Raw genomic sequence first — 16,201 nt, 5'->3', positions numbered from 1 at the left:
AAGTTTTAATCTTTCTTTCATTAGCTTCTAGGAGCATGTGTATCAAACTGTGGCAAAATCTTTCATTTAGAAGTCTGTTCAAGAGATTTTGCCAGTGAAGTAAGCAATGTGTTGAATAAGGTAATGTATTGCATTGACTTTTATGTTTCACTTGTAAGTAAAATTAGGTACAGAATTGGGATAATCTGAAAGTGGAATGGAATCTACTTTTAGAGGACTGGAAACAAGGGGGAGGGGAAGGAGAGAAGATTACTGTAAAGACTGTGGCTCTCAGAACTTCCTGAATGCCACCTCATACTAGGTAACATGGGTATTCTGTCTGGGGGAGGTGTGGCGTGTTAATTTATAAATAAGCTACTATATTTTCACTTTCAATAACATCAGTAAAACATTAAATACAAATATGATGAAATGAAGATAGAACAGGGGGTGTTATGTAATCTTATTTTACTTCATTTTGGGCCTAGCACATACTGTACTGGCACAAACACAATGCTGATGTATTTTTCTCCCTTTCTGATAAAGACTGAGTGCTAAATTTGACTGCAAATTAAGGTATCTATATGTTTTATATTGACAGTAACATGCAATTACTTGAAATTAAGATCAGATTCTTACATCCTTTAACTAGTTTCTACTCTCCATGCAGGGTCATCCAAAAGTTTGTGAAAAGCTGAAAGCCCTTATGGTGGAATGGACTGATGAATTCAAGAATGACCCACAGCTTAGCTTAATATCTGCCATGATAAAAAATCTTAAGGAGCAAGGAGTTACTTTCCCAGCTATTGGCTCACAGGTATATTAGATTTTTGTGGTTGTTCTCAAAATGTGTCACAAATTCTTTTTATCCTTAGCTCTGCATTTTACAGTTTGTAGTCTTGAATTCTAGAATGTTTGGCAAACAAAATGAAAGCTACCCTGTCTTAATAAAACTTTTCTTTGAGGAGTGAAATGCTCTAAATTATTTTAGATTTTTATGTAGCAGATGAATACAAAACAAAATGGTGAACTTAATGCACTGTCAGTTTTTTCTTCGATTAATTTTTACATCTTTTACTTTTGGCTAGGCTGCTGAACAGGCAAAAGCAAGTCCAGCTCTAGTTGCCAAAGATCCTGGTACAGTAGCCACCAAAAAGGAAGAGGAGGATTTAGCTAAAGGTGAGTGCATTTATTTACTGACATGATGCATATTTATTTAAATGAACAGTAGTCAATCTGTATGTGTTACTGATGGTTTCTTCAATAGTCAACCCACCAAAATCTACTTTTAAAGAGATCTGTGTCTCAAAACATATCTGCATGAGTCTCATAAAGTTTGTGTCCACACTGCCCCTTCTTAAATATGATCCATTTTTTTCTGCAAACTTGAACTGAGTTTAATGTCAGTGAAACTTTTCTGCTCAGTCAAGTTCAATTGAAAATGACCCAGAAATGGGAAATAATTCAAGGAATGATAGGGAAGAATATAAAGGAAGGGGAAAAGTTTTGCTTGTTCAAGCAAAAATCATTTTGTTAATTATGAATTAAGGAGGGACTTTACTGTGAAGGTGACCAAGCCCTAGCACAGGTTATCATGGGATAACCATGATAACCTGGTTCCCAAGGATATCATGGTGTCTTTATTCTTGGAGATATTAAAAAGCTATCGTTGGCAGTCAGCTGTAGTGACCCTGCATGAACAAGGGATTGGACCAGATGACTTCCAGAGGTGCCTTCCAACCTCAACCAATTTGTGTCAATCTGATTCTGTGAATCCAGGCTAAGGTCTTCTGTCTAGCAGAGAACCAGTGTGCACTGGAACAGATGTATCTTTTTAATGTTTCAAGCAATCTGGAAAAGTTCAACATGGTGTAAGATGTAAAATAAGAATGTAAATATTTTACATTGGTTCAAGGTTGTAACAATAATATCATACTTTGTGGGGTTATTATATTTGTTCTTAAATGCCATTTATTCATCCTGTCCATGTTGGAAGCCTCAGTAAATCCACAGGCAGAATTCTGCTCTCTTTGTTATTTACCATTAATTCTAAGAGAAAGACACAAAGTCATTAAAATGCAACAGGAATAGAATTAGACTAAAAGTTTTCACAGAATTAGATTTTCATATCCATCAACCCATTTTTGTAGGGAATTTTCATCTGAGTAACTCTTCTTTTGTAGCTATTGAGCTGTCACTAAAAGAACAAAGGCAACAGCAGACAGCACTTTCCAGTTTGTATCCAAGCACCTCAAGCCTTTTAACAAACCACAAACATGAGGGCCGAAAAGTTCGTGCAATCTACGATTTTGAGGCTGCTGAAGATAATGAACTAACTTTTAAAGCTGGAGAACTAATAACTATACTTGATGACAGGTAAGTAATATAGAAAGCCTACTAGAATCATGTTAAACTGTAAAAATTAATTAGAAGTAATTATATCTTCTATGTAAAAGCATACCTTGAAATACAATGAATGGAAATGTATTTTTGTATTAATACTTTATTTTGTTATCTTCTCAATTTTTTACAAATAAATGTATTTGCATAAAATTTCCTGTGTAAAGATTTCTGCATATATGCAAGTTATATTCATGTGCTAGTAATATAAAAACCTTTACTGTGCAATTCCTAGGAAAGTTCCGTGTGAATATGGGATTTCTGATGTATGATGGCTTTACTTTTTTTTTTTAAATCTTTAGTGATCCAAATTGGTGGAAAGGTGAAACTCATCAGGGTATAGGATTGTTTCCATCTAATTTTGTAACAGCTGATCTTTCTGCTGAGCCTGAAATGAGTAAGTAGCATTGCATTTATGTATATATGTTTAACTCTGCCATGGCTCATGGGTGATTTCCTTTCCCTTATGATGGTGTTCAGTTGCAAGTTAATGTGATAACTGGAGTAAAACTGAGGAACCCTTGCTATGCTGTCACAAATAACAGTCAGACCAAGGCTGCCCAAACTGTCTTCTGCTGTGAAATGCTGCTGTCTGCTGCTGCTTTGTCAGCAGCTTCTTTGAGACTCATGAAATCACTCCATTGACACCTAAATAAATGTGGGCAACAGCAGCTTTTTTTCCAAATGGCCTTTCTGTGCAGTTGCAATGGTGCATATCTAATTGAGATGGAACTGAAGACCCCATGGCAGATAGGACTTGGAGACAGATTACCGGTATTCAAATAGTTCAAGAAACCTACCTACTGTAGGTATGTACCTGTGCATAGTGGACAGAGGGATTTTCTGCATGCAGCTTATTTATATCCATCCAATCTACTTTAAATATTTAATAAAAATATTAAATATGAGATAAGACTTCAAGATTCTAGAGCTGATTTCTGTAAATCTCATGGGTTTGCAAGATTAATCTTCTGTGCTCTCAATTTGAGGGTGCTAGAAGGATGAGCAGGTCAGCAGAATTACATGCTGTACCAGTCATTTGTGCTATGCTAAGACTATCTAATAAGAGTAATATTTAGCTTTTTTGCTAAATGTAGAGCTTTTTTGTGCTAGTCTCCACTACAGAGGAGTGAGATGCTTTGCATATAGGATTTGGTGAAGAAGGAGTAGAGAATCTTGAGACCTTTCAATTGTGGGCTTGGCTTTGGAGAAAAGAAGGCTCAGTTTGTCATAGATGATTTTATCAGTTTAAGATTAAACTTGACTTGGTGGCCCTGTTGTTTCCAGTCAATCTTTGAGTCTTTTATCCAGATGACCTTTTAATATATGTTATGTATAGGGAGACTATGATAAAGCCATTTACTTGCTAACACACATTTCTGCTGAGCTTGTGTGAACTGATCTATTTTTTTAAATAATGTGATTTACAGATAAGAAAATTATTTAGGTCTGTAGCTTTCAAATGTAAATAAAATATTAATTTTTAAAATTTTCACAGTAGACATTTCAAATGCCAGGAACCTATAACCTATACTAGTTGTATAATATTAATGTAATTGTTTATTTTTTTCTTTTGTAAAATTAAGTCTGGCTGTTTATCTTACAGTGAAAGCAGAGAAGAAAACAGTGCAGTTCAGTGATGAAGTTCAAGTAGAGACAATAGAACCTGAGCCAGAACCAGTTTATATTGATGAAGTAAGCATGGCAAAAATCCTGATTGGTATAAAATGCGCTGCTGGGACATTTAAATATGTGATGTTTAACCCTTTCATCTCATACTTCAAAAATATGATAAAAAGAGCATGGAAACAGAGTTTTCATTAAAGTAATAAATAAAATCTTCAGTATTCCCTTTTGTTTAAGAGTCTTGAAGTTTTTAGGAATTTCTGAAAATGAATTTGGAACTGCATTCCATTTAGTGCCCTACTTGAGGGTTGTACATCTGTTTACCTCCAAGCTAGAATCTTAGCGCTGAGTGGTACATCTACTTTCAAATTTTGTTTAAAATACTTCAGGATACCATAGAGATACTCATCTTGACAGCTCACTTAGATTTATTTCCAGTGTAACCACCACTGTCTACCCTCAGACTAAAAGATCTCTTTCTGTCCCTGAAAAGTCTAAAATTCTGTTCCTGTGTAAGTAATATTTAGTAAGATATTTACAATCTCACCTTGGTGATCCTGTAAGGTTTCCAGGAACATTCAGTCCAGGAAATTTCCCCCCCCCCTCCCTTTTTTTTTTTTTTTTTACCTCAACCTGGGTTCTGTCATTGTTTTTTTGAAATGAGAAATCAGTTACTGCCTTCCTGAAGTCCTATTTAAATTCCACCTCAAAAACTCTTCTTCCCAGGAGATACTAGTTTGTAACCTGCTGAAATAGATTATCTGAGGCCTGCCTTGAGCTTTCAGCCTTCCAGCTTTTGTTTTCTGTGAGTCCATTGTTGAGTTTTTAGTGTCTTCTTTTGTTTTTGAATTGGCCACAGTATAATTTTTAAGAAAGTAGTTAATTTGACTTTTCCCATGGTTTAAGGAGGACAAAGCATGGTTTTCCTTTATACAACCAATATAAGTCAATGTGAAATAGGCTATTTATTTGATAGTGCTCAGCTAATAAATGATTAAAAAAATTTACATGTTATGCTTTTTGTACTTTAACCAATATAGTTCAGTCCAAGACATATTCTTCAAAGATTTTATGCCTGTTTGTTTTCTAACCTTTGATATTTTTATGACAAAAGGGTTGCACTTAAACTCCTTAGTTAAGCTTAACTTATTCTGAAGTAAATCCTGAGATGCCTCCAAACATCATCTTAAAACAACACTTCGTTACATTGGTAATGACAAGGCTCATATGCTGAATAGGCCTCATGCACTTAAAATTTCTTTTCAGTGAATTTAAAGTACTTTCTCAATGTATTCTGTCAAAACATTCCCACCAATCCCACTAGGTGGTGCTATTGCATATGTAATATCTAGGCTGGCAAGATAGGAACTGCTGAGAAGATAATATATGTTTAGAAGGACTTCTAGGAATAAAGGAGTATTCTGCACATTCCACTTGTTACCACTATTTTTTCTCATTTAGCATTTTCTTGTTCAAGCATCTTCATTCCTGTAAAGTAGCATGTATAATTTGCAATTTCTTAAAGTTAGTCTAGTTGATTCTGAAGTGCCAAGAGATCAAAATGGCTGTTGTGAACAGGTGCTTTAATTTACTATCCGGAAAGTGCTAATTCCCTTGCTGCCACATTTGCCCTAATAATACAATTTGTGTTGCAGGATAAAATGGACCAACTCTTGCAGATGTTGCAAAGTGCTGATCCATCTGATGACCAGCCAGACCTCCCAGAACTGCTTCATCTTGAGGGTAACAAAAAAGAATGAATTTTTTCATTGTTGTTTTCCTTACTGGTAATTTTCTGTATCAATGCAGATTGAAACTAAGCTGAAACAACTTCAGTTTCGTGTGCATGTGAGAAGCATGCCTGAGAATAGTGCCTGAGCCATAATTATCTTCTCACTTCTTGTTTCCCACATCCACGTGACCAAAGTCAAAAACATTAACTTAAAACAAAGCTACTTTTCTCTACTGTTTCCTAAATTATTTTCCCTTTTCAAGACACATAAATACTTGGTCATATTCATTCATAATTTTTTTCCTTCACAGGGTAGCACAGCATGAGTGGCAAAAGGAGTGTCAGGAAGATTCCATGAGAGGAAGCAGAAATACTAGAGAGATTTAGAATAGACCTGTGGGTGTCCCACATGCTTTTCGCTTGCATGTGTATTTCTGGAGGAGTTGCATATTAACAAATAACTCATAGAGTGCTACAAATTTTCCTACTCTTTGAGTCATTGTTTAGACTACCTCTTCAGAGAGACATTATAGATCATTTTACCTAGGCTGATACATGCACCAAAAATTTTAAAATAGAATTTGGAAAAGGAAGAAAAGAAACTTCCCAATTACAAGACAGAACATAGGCTTAAAGTGACAATTCAGATGACACCAGACTTTGTTATGAAAATGGCAGTTTCTACATCTATCTAGAAGTTAATAATTAATTAGGTTTGTAAACTTCTAGGTATCTCCCATCTTTCCACACCCATCTGGTTCATCATGTCTGTAAATGAATCCTGTTTCAGAAACTCACATCAGCAACATGTCTACACATATTCTACTTCCACTGAAACTAAAGAGAGGTAAAAAAGAAACATGACTGGTTTTATTCTTTCAAGTCCCAAACATAGCTATAGAGGCTATTGTCTAAGAAGCAGATTGCCTATATCTGATGCAGGACAGAGGCAGAGAAATTAAAGGTATGCTTGTCAACCAGCCTAGAAATATGGCTTACCTTAGGAGTTCCTTCAAAATGCATTGTGAGATCATTAAAGCAATGCTGAAATTTATATTGAACCATGGGACTGCTCCTGGAATCTGAAGGCAGTAGTGTGGTCAGATGATTACTCCCCAGGTACCTGCAAAAGCACATGTCAAACTTAGGGCTACATGTAGTTCTACAATGCTAATTCAAGATTACTTGCTCTACACTTAAGTAGGCTTTGGTGAACTACTGGTTTTGGCATAGGTTCTGAAAATTTTGCTGTAGATGTGTTTTGAGTTCTTGGTTCCTACCAGTGGTGGCAGATGCTGATTAAAGACATTTGTGACTGGACATGTGGATGGCAGAAGAAAATGAAGTGGTTTTCTATCAAATGTTGATCAGCATCTGCCACCACTGGTAAGAACCAAGGACTCAAAACATATCTATAGCAAAAATATGACAGAAAAATCACTTCATTTTCTTCTGCCATCCACATGTCCAGTCACAATTGTCTTTGAACTGGAGAGCTCTTCAGGAGCCCAGAGTTTGTAGTTGGCAGCACAGCAGTCATCATGTTAACAGACATCTAAGCAATCCTTGTGATGCCTTTTGTCACACTGTGTGCTATACATAAAAGCAGGCAGAACTTTGACAGCTTTTATATCTTTGCCCAACATTTCTGCCAATGTATTTCTGATCCCAGGTTCAAAGAAGCAGATGGGTACCTCGCATACAACTCCTCTTTCACCTGGAGTTGCCTTCAAGGAACTCAGTAAAGATGTCCTTTCACTTGTCATGGCTCAGATGTTTTCAGGACCTTCTGCATTTCTAATATCCTAAATTTTTCTTTCAGTTTCTGTGTCTGTTTATTTGACATTTGACAAACTCTGCCTTTCTGCTAAATAGCCATGGTTTGCTTGGCAGGTAGATGAGCCCCATGTCCTTGTGCTGAAAGGAGGCGTGGGGTGTGCATTTTTGTTTATTTTAATGCTTTTTAATTCTGATTCTGGTAAGATTTTGTGTTATTTTTTGCACATGTCACTGGTTTGAAAGAGCCCCTTCCCCTAGTTAGAATTCTAGTGAGACTAATGTGCTATTAGTGTCTTTGATGTGCAGATAATTGAATCTTTGCAACCAGTTTTCTCCTTCATTGTTTTCATAGTCTTCTTGTAGCAAAATTGAATGAGCACATGATCTAGGTTCCAGTGCCAAATCTTCTTCCTTTAAGAAAAGATTTCAATTCATGTGGACCTTTTATGCAAAATAGTTTCAGTTTTATACTTCCTGGATATTAAATGTGTTTTGTTTCATTTTATTTTTATTTTAAAATATAATTTAAAAATTGTACCGGTACTGAAAACTTTAGCTGGGTCTCATTCTTGAATTGTTCATGATGCTACCTCTGTTATTAAAAATTTTTTGACATACAGATTATAGTAATGAACTAAAACAAAATTGGACTAGCATCTATTTCTATCTAATTTTTTTATTGCTTTCTGACTTTGCAGTATGGAAAAAATTATTACTCTGATATATTTTAATGTGTTTCTATTCTAGCAATGTGCCACCAGATGGGACCTCTCATAGATGAAAAATTGGAGGATATAGACAGGTAAAAAGAAATTTCATGTGCTTTGACCGAAATTAAAATTCATTCTTAGAAACCAGAGCTATTACTTGATAATATTGTAATTTCTATGAATACTGGCAAAGAAAATATGTGTATTTATTAGGAGTTTCTCTGAAAAGAGATCTGAAGATTTTTTTTCCCATAGTCACATAACAATTTATAGTGTTATACCATTTGACTTTCAGTCACTTGTCAAGCATCAGTTCACAATAAAAAAAAGTTACTTAACACACTTAATGAAATTACTCTATGTTGTCTGTCCTATAATAAAGTTATCTCAATTGTAAAATGAACTGTAATATAACTGTAACATATATTTTCTAGGAAACATTCAGAACTGTCAGAGCTCAATGTGAAAGCAATGGAGGCTCTTTCTTTGTATAACAAATTGATGAATGAGGACCCAATGTATTCCATGTATGCAAAACTACAAAACCAGCAGTATTACATGCAGTCATCTGGTGTTTCTGGCTCTCAGGTATGGATGTAGCCTTTAATAGCCATTGACCTTATCAAGTTCACATTGACTGAGCAGTGTTTTCTCTTAGTTTTTTTGCACAGTATGTAAAAAAATAAAAATAAAAGTGTTTGTTTTCAGCTACAAGCTTTGGATGCTCTTCTTTTGTGTGTTCTAATGTGTTTAGTGTTTTTCTGTTCAGTTCCTTTTGATGAAGGAAAAAGCCCATCCTGGGCTTTAAGGTGCATAAAATTAAAAAATAAAAGTGCCAGGGCTTTGCATATTGGGTTAAAGAAAATAAGCCACCAAAGGAGTACAATTTCTCCCTATCTACTCAGAGATAATTCAATATGAAAATGATGCTATGAAAGAATCACCATTTTTAACTGCAGTAATTTAAATGCTAAATGCTCTTCGCTGATAATTTTAAAAAAAGGGAAATGAAAATATTTGGGAAGTCTTTAAGTTCTAAAGTCAGATACTAAATAGCAAATTTTCTTGTATTTTATTTCTAATACTGCTTTATTTAACTTCCTAGGTTTATCCAGGGCAAACTCAAGGTAATGCGTATTTGGTGGCAGGGAGTGCACAGATGGGCCCCATTCAAGGTTACAATCTTCCTCCAGAACAGCTCCCTTCTCTCAGCCAAGGCACAGTTACTCCATCTGCCAGCTCAGTAATTCCTGGTCAGCCTGCACAGACGTCTTACACAAAGTAATTTTAAATATTTTTCTATTCAAGTTTAAATAAATTTAAACAGAGACTCTCTTTTGAAATTACAGGAGTATAAAAAACACAACTGAATGATACTTTAGTGCAGTCATTTCCAGAGTGCTTTTTATTGGTGTCATGTATTTGGTAAAAATTCCTGACAAACTTAAGTTTTTAATTGGGTTTTTTTTTTAATTTTATATAGTTTTAAATTTTCTGTATACAAAATATGTAATTTATATAGCTCTATGCTCTTTTATATAAAACAGAGAAAATTATACAGACATGATTTAGTAGAATTAGTAGTAACTTTTAATATTGTTTTAATGATGAAGATTATATGCTGCTCTGTCTGGTTCCACATAATTTCTGAGTGTAAATTCTACTGCTTATTTGTTAAATATCGTACTACAGAAGAATGGGGAGAATTCTGCTCATTTTGGGAAAGAAGTGAATGGGCAATGAATACTGACTAAAGCTTATACAGCTTGCCCAAATAAGGAAGCTAAAAGAGACATTTTACATTGGCTGGATGGCCAAAGATGCAAAATTTTGGTTCAGTTACCTATATTGTGGAAAGATTTGTGGGTTTTTGTTAATTGGTTTTTGTTTGTTTGAGTTTTTTGGTTTTGTTTACTCTCTATGGAGAGTAATTTTATTCTAAAAAGCTGGGAGACACATCAATATGAGTCATTAAAGTATTTGTTAGTCTTTGTCTCTAGAGGTATTTATTTGGGATAGCAAAGCATACAATGATAAAGTGAGTTTCTGCATATTCATCTGACTTTTTTTGCTATTTAAAACAATTTGATGGGTTTTGGTTTTTTTCATTAATAGATTAGAAGATAGATGGTATTCCATGTTGCACCTTGAAATAAATCAGAAGTATAGACACATGGTCTAATTTTAAATATATGGGGAGTGTCTACTGTATGTTTAAATCTGAGGAGTGTGTTTGAGTTTTATGGGAGTACTCATTGGCTACAGTTTTATGTGTAGCCAATGTGTCCAGAGTTAGAAGATTTTTGTGTGTATAAATAGAACAACTGAAGAAGCAATGAAGTTTTGCTGTTCTGTTGGTAAATTGTTTGTTAATTCTACTTTAAATATGTTTTCTCTCATTTTTGTTGTTTTTGGGTTTTTTTCTTTTCAGTGCAATGGTTGGTTCTGTTGCTGGAAGTACGTTCTCTAACCAGCCTTCAGTGTATAGTCCACCACCTGGTACTGTTGATGTTGCTGCTTATCAGAATGCTGGAACTAATATGTCCCAGGTGCCAAACTATAACTTAGCATCTACAGCTCTGCCACAGACAGCAGGCAGTCAGCAAGCACCTCCACAACAACCACAGCCTCCACCTCCTCAACAAGCACAGCACAGTTACTCACAGAAGGCTCTGCTATAGGATCCAGGACTTGTGATTCCTAATCTTCTTTAACCTCTGCTAAAGGCGGTTGGCGATTCTATGAGTTCCTTCATTTAATCTCTTAAACTTTGTTTATCCTCAGCTTAATAAGAATCTCTCTTGGTGAACAAGTTCAATTTGCACTGACTTTTTAGGATTTTTTTTTTAATTTTGCGGAAGAACTGATATATTTAGGAAATTTAATTCCTTTTAAAATGCCTAAAATTGGTACAAGATTATTTATGTATGGTTAAATTGGCTAGTTTGTGAAAACTCAACCATTGCAAACTGTTGTGGCATATATGTTATGTACATATAGTGTGTGATTGCAGTAGTGCCCATTTCGTATAACTATGGTGGTCATGTGAATATATTTAACACAATGTTTAAAAATAATTTGCTTTACTCTTTTATTTTAATCATGAACTGACAACCATATTTCATAGTTTTGTCTGGTTTTAAGACAGATGCAATGTCTTTTTCCAGTGCAGGAAAAACAGTAATTCTGCATATCATGGTTACAATTACAAGCTAAAGTCTATATATGAATTTATAAACTTATCTAAGTTTCACTACTTCTTAAATTGAACACAAGTGTATCATGACTATTAGATAGCTTATCTACCAAAGTAAACTTGTTAACTAGTAAATAAGTTGGGGGGATAACAGCAAATTATGATTCTGCTTCGGACATAATTACTAACTTAAAACTGCTATTCAGAGGCTGCTAAACATGTCATGGGACCATGAAACAGAACAGCATTTTATCATGAGAAGCATGTAATTTATTTTTGAGTTGTTTTTTAAAATGAGAACCAGAACTGTATTCTATGTGTGTTGGTAGAGATTACACCAAAGAAAGACAGAGGAATTGATTTGAAAGAGAAACAATGGAGTTTTAAACTGGAACACACAATGTGAATTACACTATTTTATTCAAGTCTTCTTAATTAGAACATGGAGAATTACGGACATGTAAATCACTTTGCTGAACAAACCTTCAGGGCTTCATTATATCTCTTGTGGCCTTGCTTAACAATTTGTTCTGTTTACTGTTCTAACACAAACACTTCTGCCTTAAATGTCTGTTTCACTTTCCAGTTGTACCATTTGAGTTTATTAACCCTTCTATAATTTGAATAGTTCATGAGGCATCTCATCTAAATCCACTTTTAGGTTACTTTAAATTCTCTTCTGCAGCAACATGTATTAGCCTGTTTTAAATCCTTGTGTTCCTCAGTAATTTAGCCACATGGCTTTGCAAAGCATGGTATTTTCTTTCTGTAGATGAGGTGCTGCAAAAGAAATGTGGTAATGGAAGGCAGCATTTCAGGTGTGCTTGAGCAGAGTATCTTGTACAAAGATTGTTGTTACTTTGTGTTTGTATTCCATCTTGTAATGCATCCTTTTTCATCTTTTCCAGCAGCTCTAATTTCCACTAATTTCAATACCAGATCTGGTTTTAGTCCTGTGTGTATGTCAGAAGTTGTTTGTTATGTGTACTATATTTTAGTGTGATGCTTCTGGAATTAAATGTTGCAATTGTACATTGTACTATAAAATGAGCTCTGTTATCCCATTTACTCCTGCATCTATTCACAGTTACCTAACATGCCTTTGTTTCACTATTTTAATTGACATCAGTGTTTTGCCAGATACTTTCCGATGACTGCTTTGCATAACTTCTGATTGGGGTGGTTACAAAACGTGCCCATGGTTGATCTATTCCAGTTGGAGATGTTCTAGCCAGCTGCTTGATCTAATGCTAGAATTTTCACATATTTGTTTTCTCTAAACTTTTTAACCATCCTTGTAAACTGTCATTAATTATTTCAGTACTTGGTGTCATCACAAAAGGCTGTGAAATTTGAAAGGAAATACTAAAGAAAAAAGTAATAACCTGACATACTGTGTCATGGATGACTTTTTATGGATTGAAGAAGTGATGTCTTTAGAAAGAACTTGTAGTATAATTTAGATAGTGTTCTCTGTGTGCATTAGGTATCTTGTTCTAAAATCAGATAGTCAATGTATAGAAATGTATAATTTATACACAAAATTGAAAATAATGTTTTTATTCCATTGTTCTTAGTCCCTGATTCAAGGAGAAGCTTGAAGCATCAAGTTAGTCTTTTTGATATTAACAGTTGTATTCTTAGGTTTTCATATGTTGTGTCACATGTTCCCTAATAAGGGTATGTGGAACTTCCATACAGAAATGACCCAGAAAAAATACATTTTGTTCATAATTTGTCATTGTTTTAAAAACTTTTGAAGTTTTTCCTTGATTTGCAGAAATGCTGGATCCTGGTTTCTCATTTGAACACTGAACCATTATGTGCATCACAGTTTTTCTGCTCTCCAATTTGCTTATTTTGGTCATTCATCCACTTTTATGAAAATTAAAATCACCTTTCATGCTCATAATGACAAAAAAACCCACTTGCTAAAATTCAGTGCCCCTTTAAATTCAATATATGAAAGTTGTGAAAAAAAGATAGACATTTTCTATTTTCCTTCATACTTTAATAAAAGTCACTGCTGTAAGGTATCTCCTGTAGCAGGCTGGGAATTTTAGTTGACTTTGAATCAGAGTTCATTGTCTATAACTGGTGGAGGAGGTCACTAAAATTTTACGTTCCGAGTCTTAGTGTTTCTGTTGCTACCTACATTTTCCATTTCACATGCAATTTTTGGATTAAATTGAATTTGGAGCTGTATTACTTCATGTTGATTTTTTAAATCAGAAAATGTCTTTCTGCTTGGTTGTGCCCTGTATGCTTGATACTCTGAAGTGATGTCTTCTGCTTTGCTAGATGCTGTCACTGCATGAATTCCCGCAGTCATCCTCTCACATTCTCTCTTACAGCTCAGAAATGAACTTCAGTTTACCTCCTCTCTGCTGGTTTGTTATCATGAACCTGGAGATGCCATTACTGGTGCTTCTCTGCCATGATTTATTCTCAGATTCCTTGTTCATGCATTGTTTTGACCAAGTTCACTTCTGTTCTACCTTATTATGGTGTTGAACACTGAAATGTTAGTGAGCAGGGGAAAGCACACATACAGCTACTGTGTGGAAAAGCTTTTTAACAATTAAATAAAGTGTCAGAATGTAAACTGTTTGAAAGTAAGGAATCGTTGGAAATGTTATTCATGTTCCAATAGAGGACCTGATTTTTGAATGTCTTGTTTCTTTACAAGTAAGTTGTCAGTTTAAGGCTAAAATGTCTTCCAGATAGTTTGTATAACCCTTTTTTACTTAACCCTTTCATTAAGGAATACAAAAGTGCTCATTAACTTCAGAAGGGGCATTTCAGTGTCTTGGTTGGCATGAATTGGAGCAAACTCTGGAAACTGCCTTCTGTGCATTTCACTTCTATGAGTAAAATTTTTTTAGCCATGTGTATCATCTCAATTTATGTGGGCACAACAAAGGTGTCAAGATTTACTGTAAAACCTCCCAGGAAAAATACTCGGGTACTATGTTAAAATTTTCTGTATTGACATCATGGCAGTGTGTTCCAGAGTGTGCAGTCACAATATATTTGCCCAACTCTGTTTAGTAATTGGTGCTGTGTAGATGTGTCTGTAATGTCATTGGCCAAAGCACATAGTAGTAAAAAAGGAGCAAAATGTAAGAATTCCTGCATGTTTCAACAGGTGTGGAGCAGCATACTGCCCTCATGTCGCAGTATTTATGTCAAAATACTGTTCATGAATTTTGAGGCAGGGAGAACTAAAAAATCTGAGCTCAGAAAATTCTGTCAGATTGCAAATAGTTACATGAATGAGATGGATTTGTTTTTAATAGCATATACATATTTTGCTGATCAACTCTAGGCTGCTACTATAGTTCTCTGATTTCCCCTAGATGGCAGGAGCATCAGATTTACACTGGAGAACTGCTTAATACCTCATTCTCCAATTTTTTTAGTATTTTCTCTAATATCACTTTATTTTTCACTCATATTTCAAAGATATCTGTGCAGTCTTTATATACAAAGGTCTTGTCTTATTCCTTCTCTACTGGGATTCACAGAATGAAAAAGGCATCTCTAGTTAGAGCAGCTACACTGGCACTTTGAATTACACAACTGCACCTTCCTTTGGAGAGCATGTATGTATCTGTTTTGAAGAACAAGGGAGCATAATTTTTCCAGTTAAGAACTGGAAGAGTTATTTTTAAAAATCAAGGTAGAATAAAAGTTACAAAAACCTTCATTGCCAACAGCAGGCAGAATCATTTTTTACTCTTGTTATTCAACCTTAGTAAAGCTGATCAACTCCACACTACAGCTGCTCCTTTCTCATTTTCAGCTGCAGTGAAGAATATTGACTTTCATACGTACACTGTCCAACACCATAGGAAAACATGGAGAAAGCCTTGACATTTGAACTTTTGCTTCAGTATGTAAAAAACACTACGTACATTTTTGAAGCCTTGTTTCTTAAATTAGGATGGTTGTGTTTAAAAACATTCCATTTGCTACTATGTAAATTGCAGATCTGAAATTCCCTTTTCATGCTGCTTCCTTGGCAGAAAGGTGGTAGCAGTTTTTGTTCTATCCTGCATGTTCTTCTGGAATCCAAATATTTTTTGTCTATGTCATGAAAAATAAAAACCTGCTGCAGTCTGCTTTGGTTTTAATAAAGTGTACACAGTAGCAAAGTGCATTTTGTTTGGCTTTGTTTGTTTTGATGCTCCCTTTGATGTTGGCATATGTATATATTTAGATATACTGCACTGTTGTACAAGAATTGTTTTAGTAAATAACACTATTTGTAAAAACTGTTAATTGTTTTTTGGTATGAATGCAAAATATTAAAGTTGGAGTATTTAGTTCATTATGTTGCAAAGTCAATTTATAAATTTTATAGAAGAATATTCTGGCAAGGAGTTCTTTTGCTGGAAAGACTTAGAGATACAATAAGCAAGGTCTGTTAGAAGTACTTACATTTTCTGTTTTCAGATGGGTTGGAGGTGGAGGTTTTGTTTGTTCTGGTCAGGGAGGATTTGTAGGTTTTTTGTTCTTGTTTAATGCTTACACATAAATTACATTATCTTTTTAAACACATTCTCTCATTGATTTCCTTCAGCTAACTCAGATAATCCAATGTATATCTTATTTCAAGTATGCTGCATGTCCTCTGTCTGTTGGTAAATACAGCATCAGTGTTTTAAAAGGATTTTAAAGAACAAATGGAAACAATTGTGTCTGTACTATGATGTATATATTTGGTTACAGATGAATAAGTTGATTCTATGGTAGCTTGATAGTTCATTCCATTTC

The 16,201-nt window shown here is 34.7% G+C and overlaps 1 protein-coding gene across 1 annotated transcript in view; it reads left to right on the top strand.

Moving 5' to 3' along the window:
* The window catches only part of STAM (signal transducing adaptor molecule), a 32,912-nt gene extending 17,157 nt beyond the window's left edge, over positions 1-15,755 (top strand). The window contains exons 4-14 of the mRNA XM_074535378.1: positions 25-120; positions 650-796; positions 1,068-1,158; positions 2,163-2,355; positions 2,682-2,776; positions 3,986-4,074; positions 5,661-5,748; positions 8,264-8,318; positions 8,661-8,814; positions 9,332-9,507; positions 10,658-15,755. Coding sequence (XP_074391479.1) covers positions 25-120; positions 650-796; positions 1,068-1,158; positions 2,163-2,355; positions 2,682-2,776; positions 3,986-4,074; positions 5,661-5,748; positions 8,264-8,318; positions 8,661-8,814; positions 9,332-9,507; positions 10,658-10,907 — 1,434 coding nt within the window. The 3' untranslated portion in view covers positions 10,908-15,755. The remainder of the gene's footprint in view (positions 1-24; positions 121-649; positions 797-1,067; positions 1,159-2,162; positions 2,356-2,681; positions 2,777-3,985; positions 4,075-5,660; positions 5,749-8,263; positions 8,319-8,660; positions 8,815-9,331; positions 9,508-10,657) is intronic.
* Positions 15,756-16,201: the final 446 nt, after the last annotated feature.

This window comes from Zonotrichia albicollis, chromosome 1, assembly GCF_047830755.1.
Source record: "Zonotrichia albicollis isolate bZonAlb1 chromosome 1, bZonAlb1.hap1, whole genome shotgun sequence".
Classification (NCBI taxonomy): Eukaryota; Metazoa; Chordata; class Aves; order Passeriformes; family Passerellidae; genus Zonotrichia; species Zonotrichia albicollis.
Note: the sequence above shows the minus strand (reverse complement) of the source record. Positions and strands in the feature narration are given on the sequence as shown.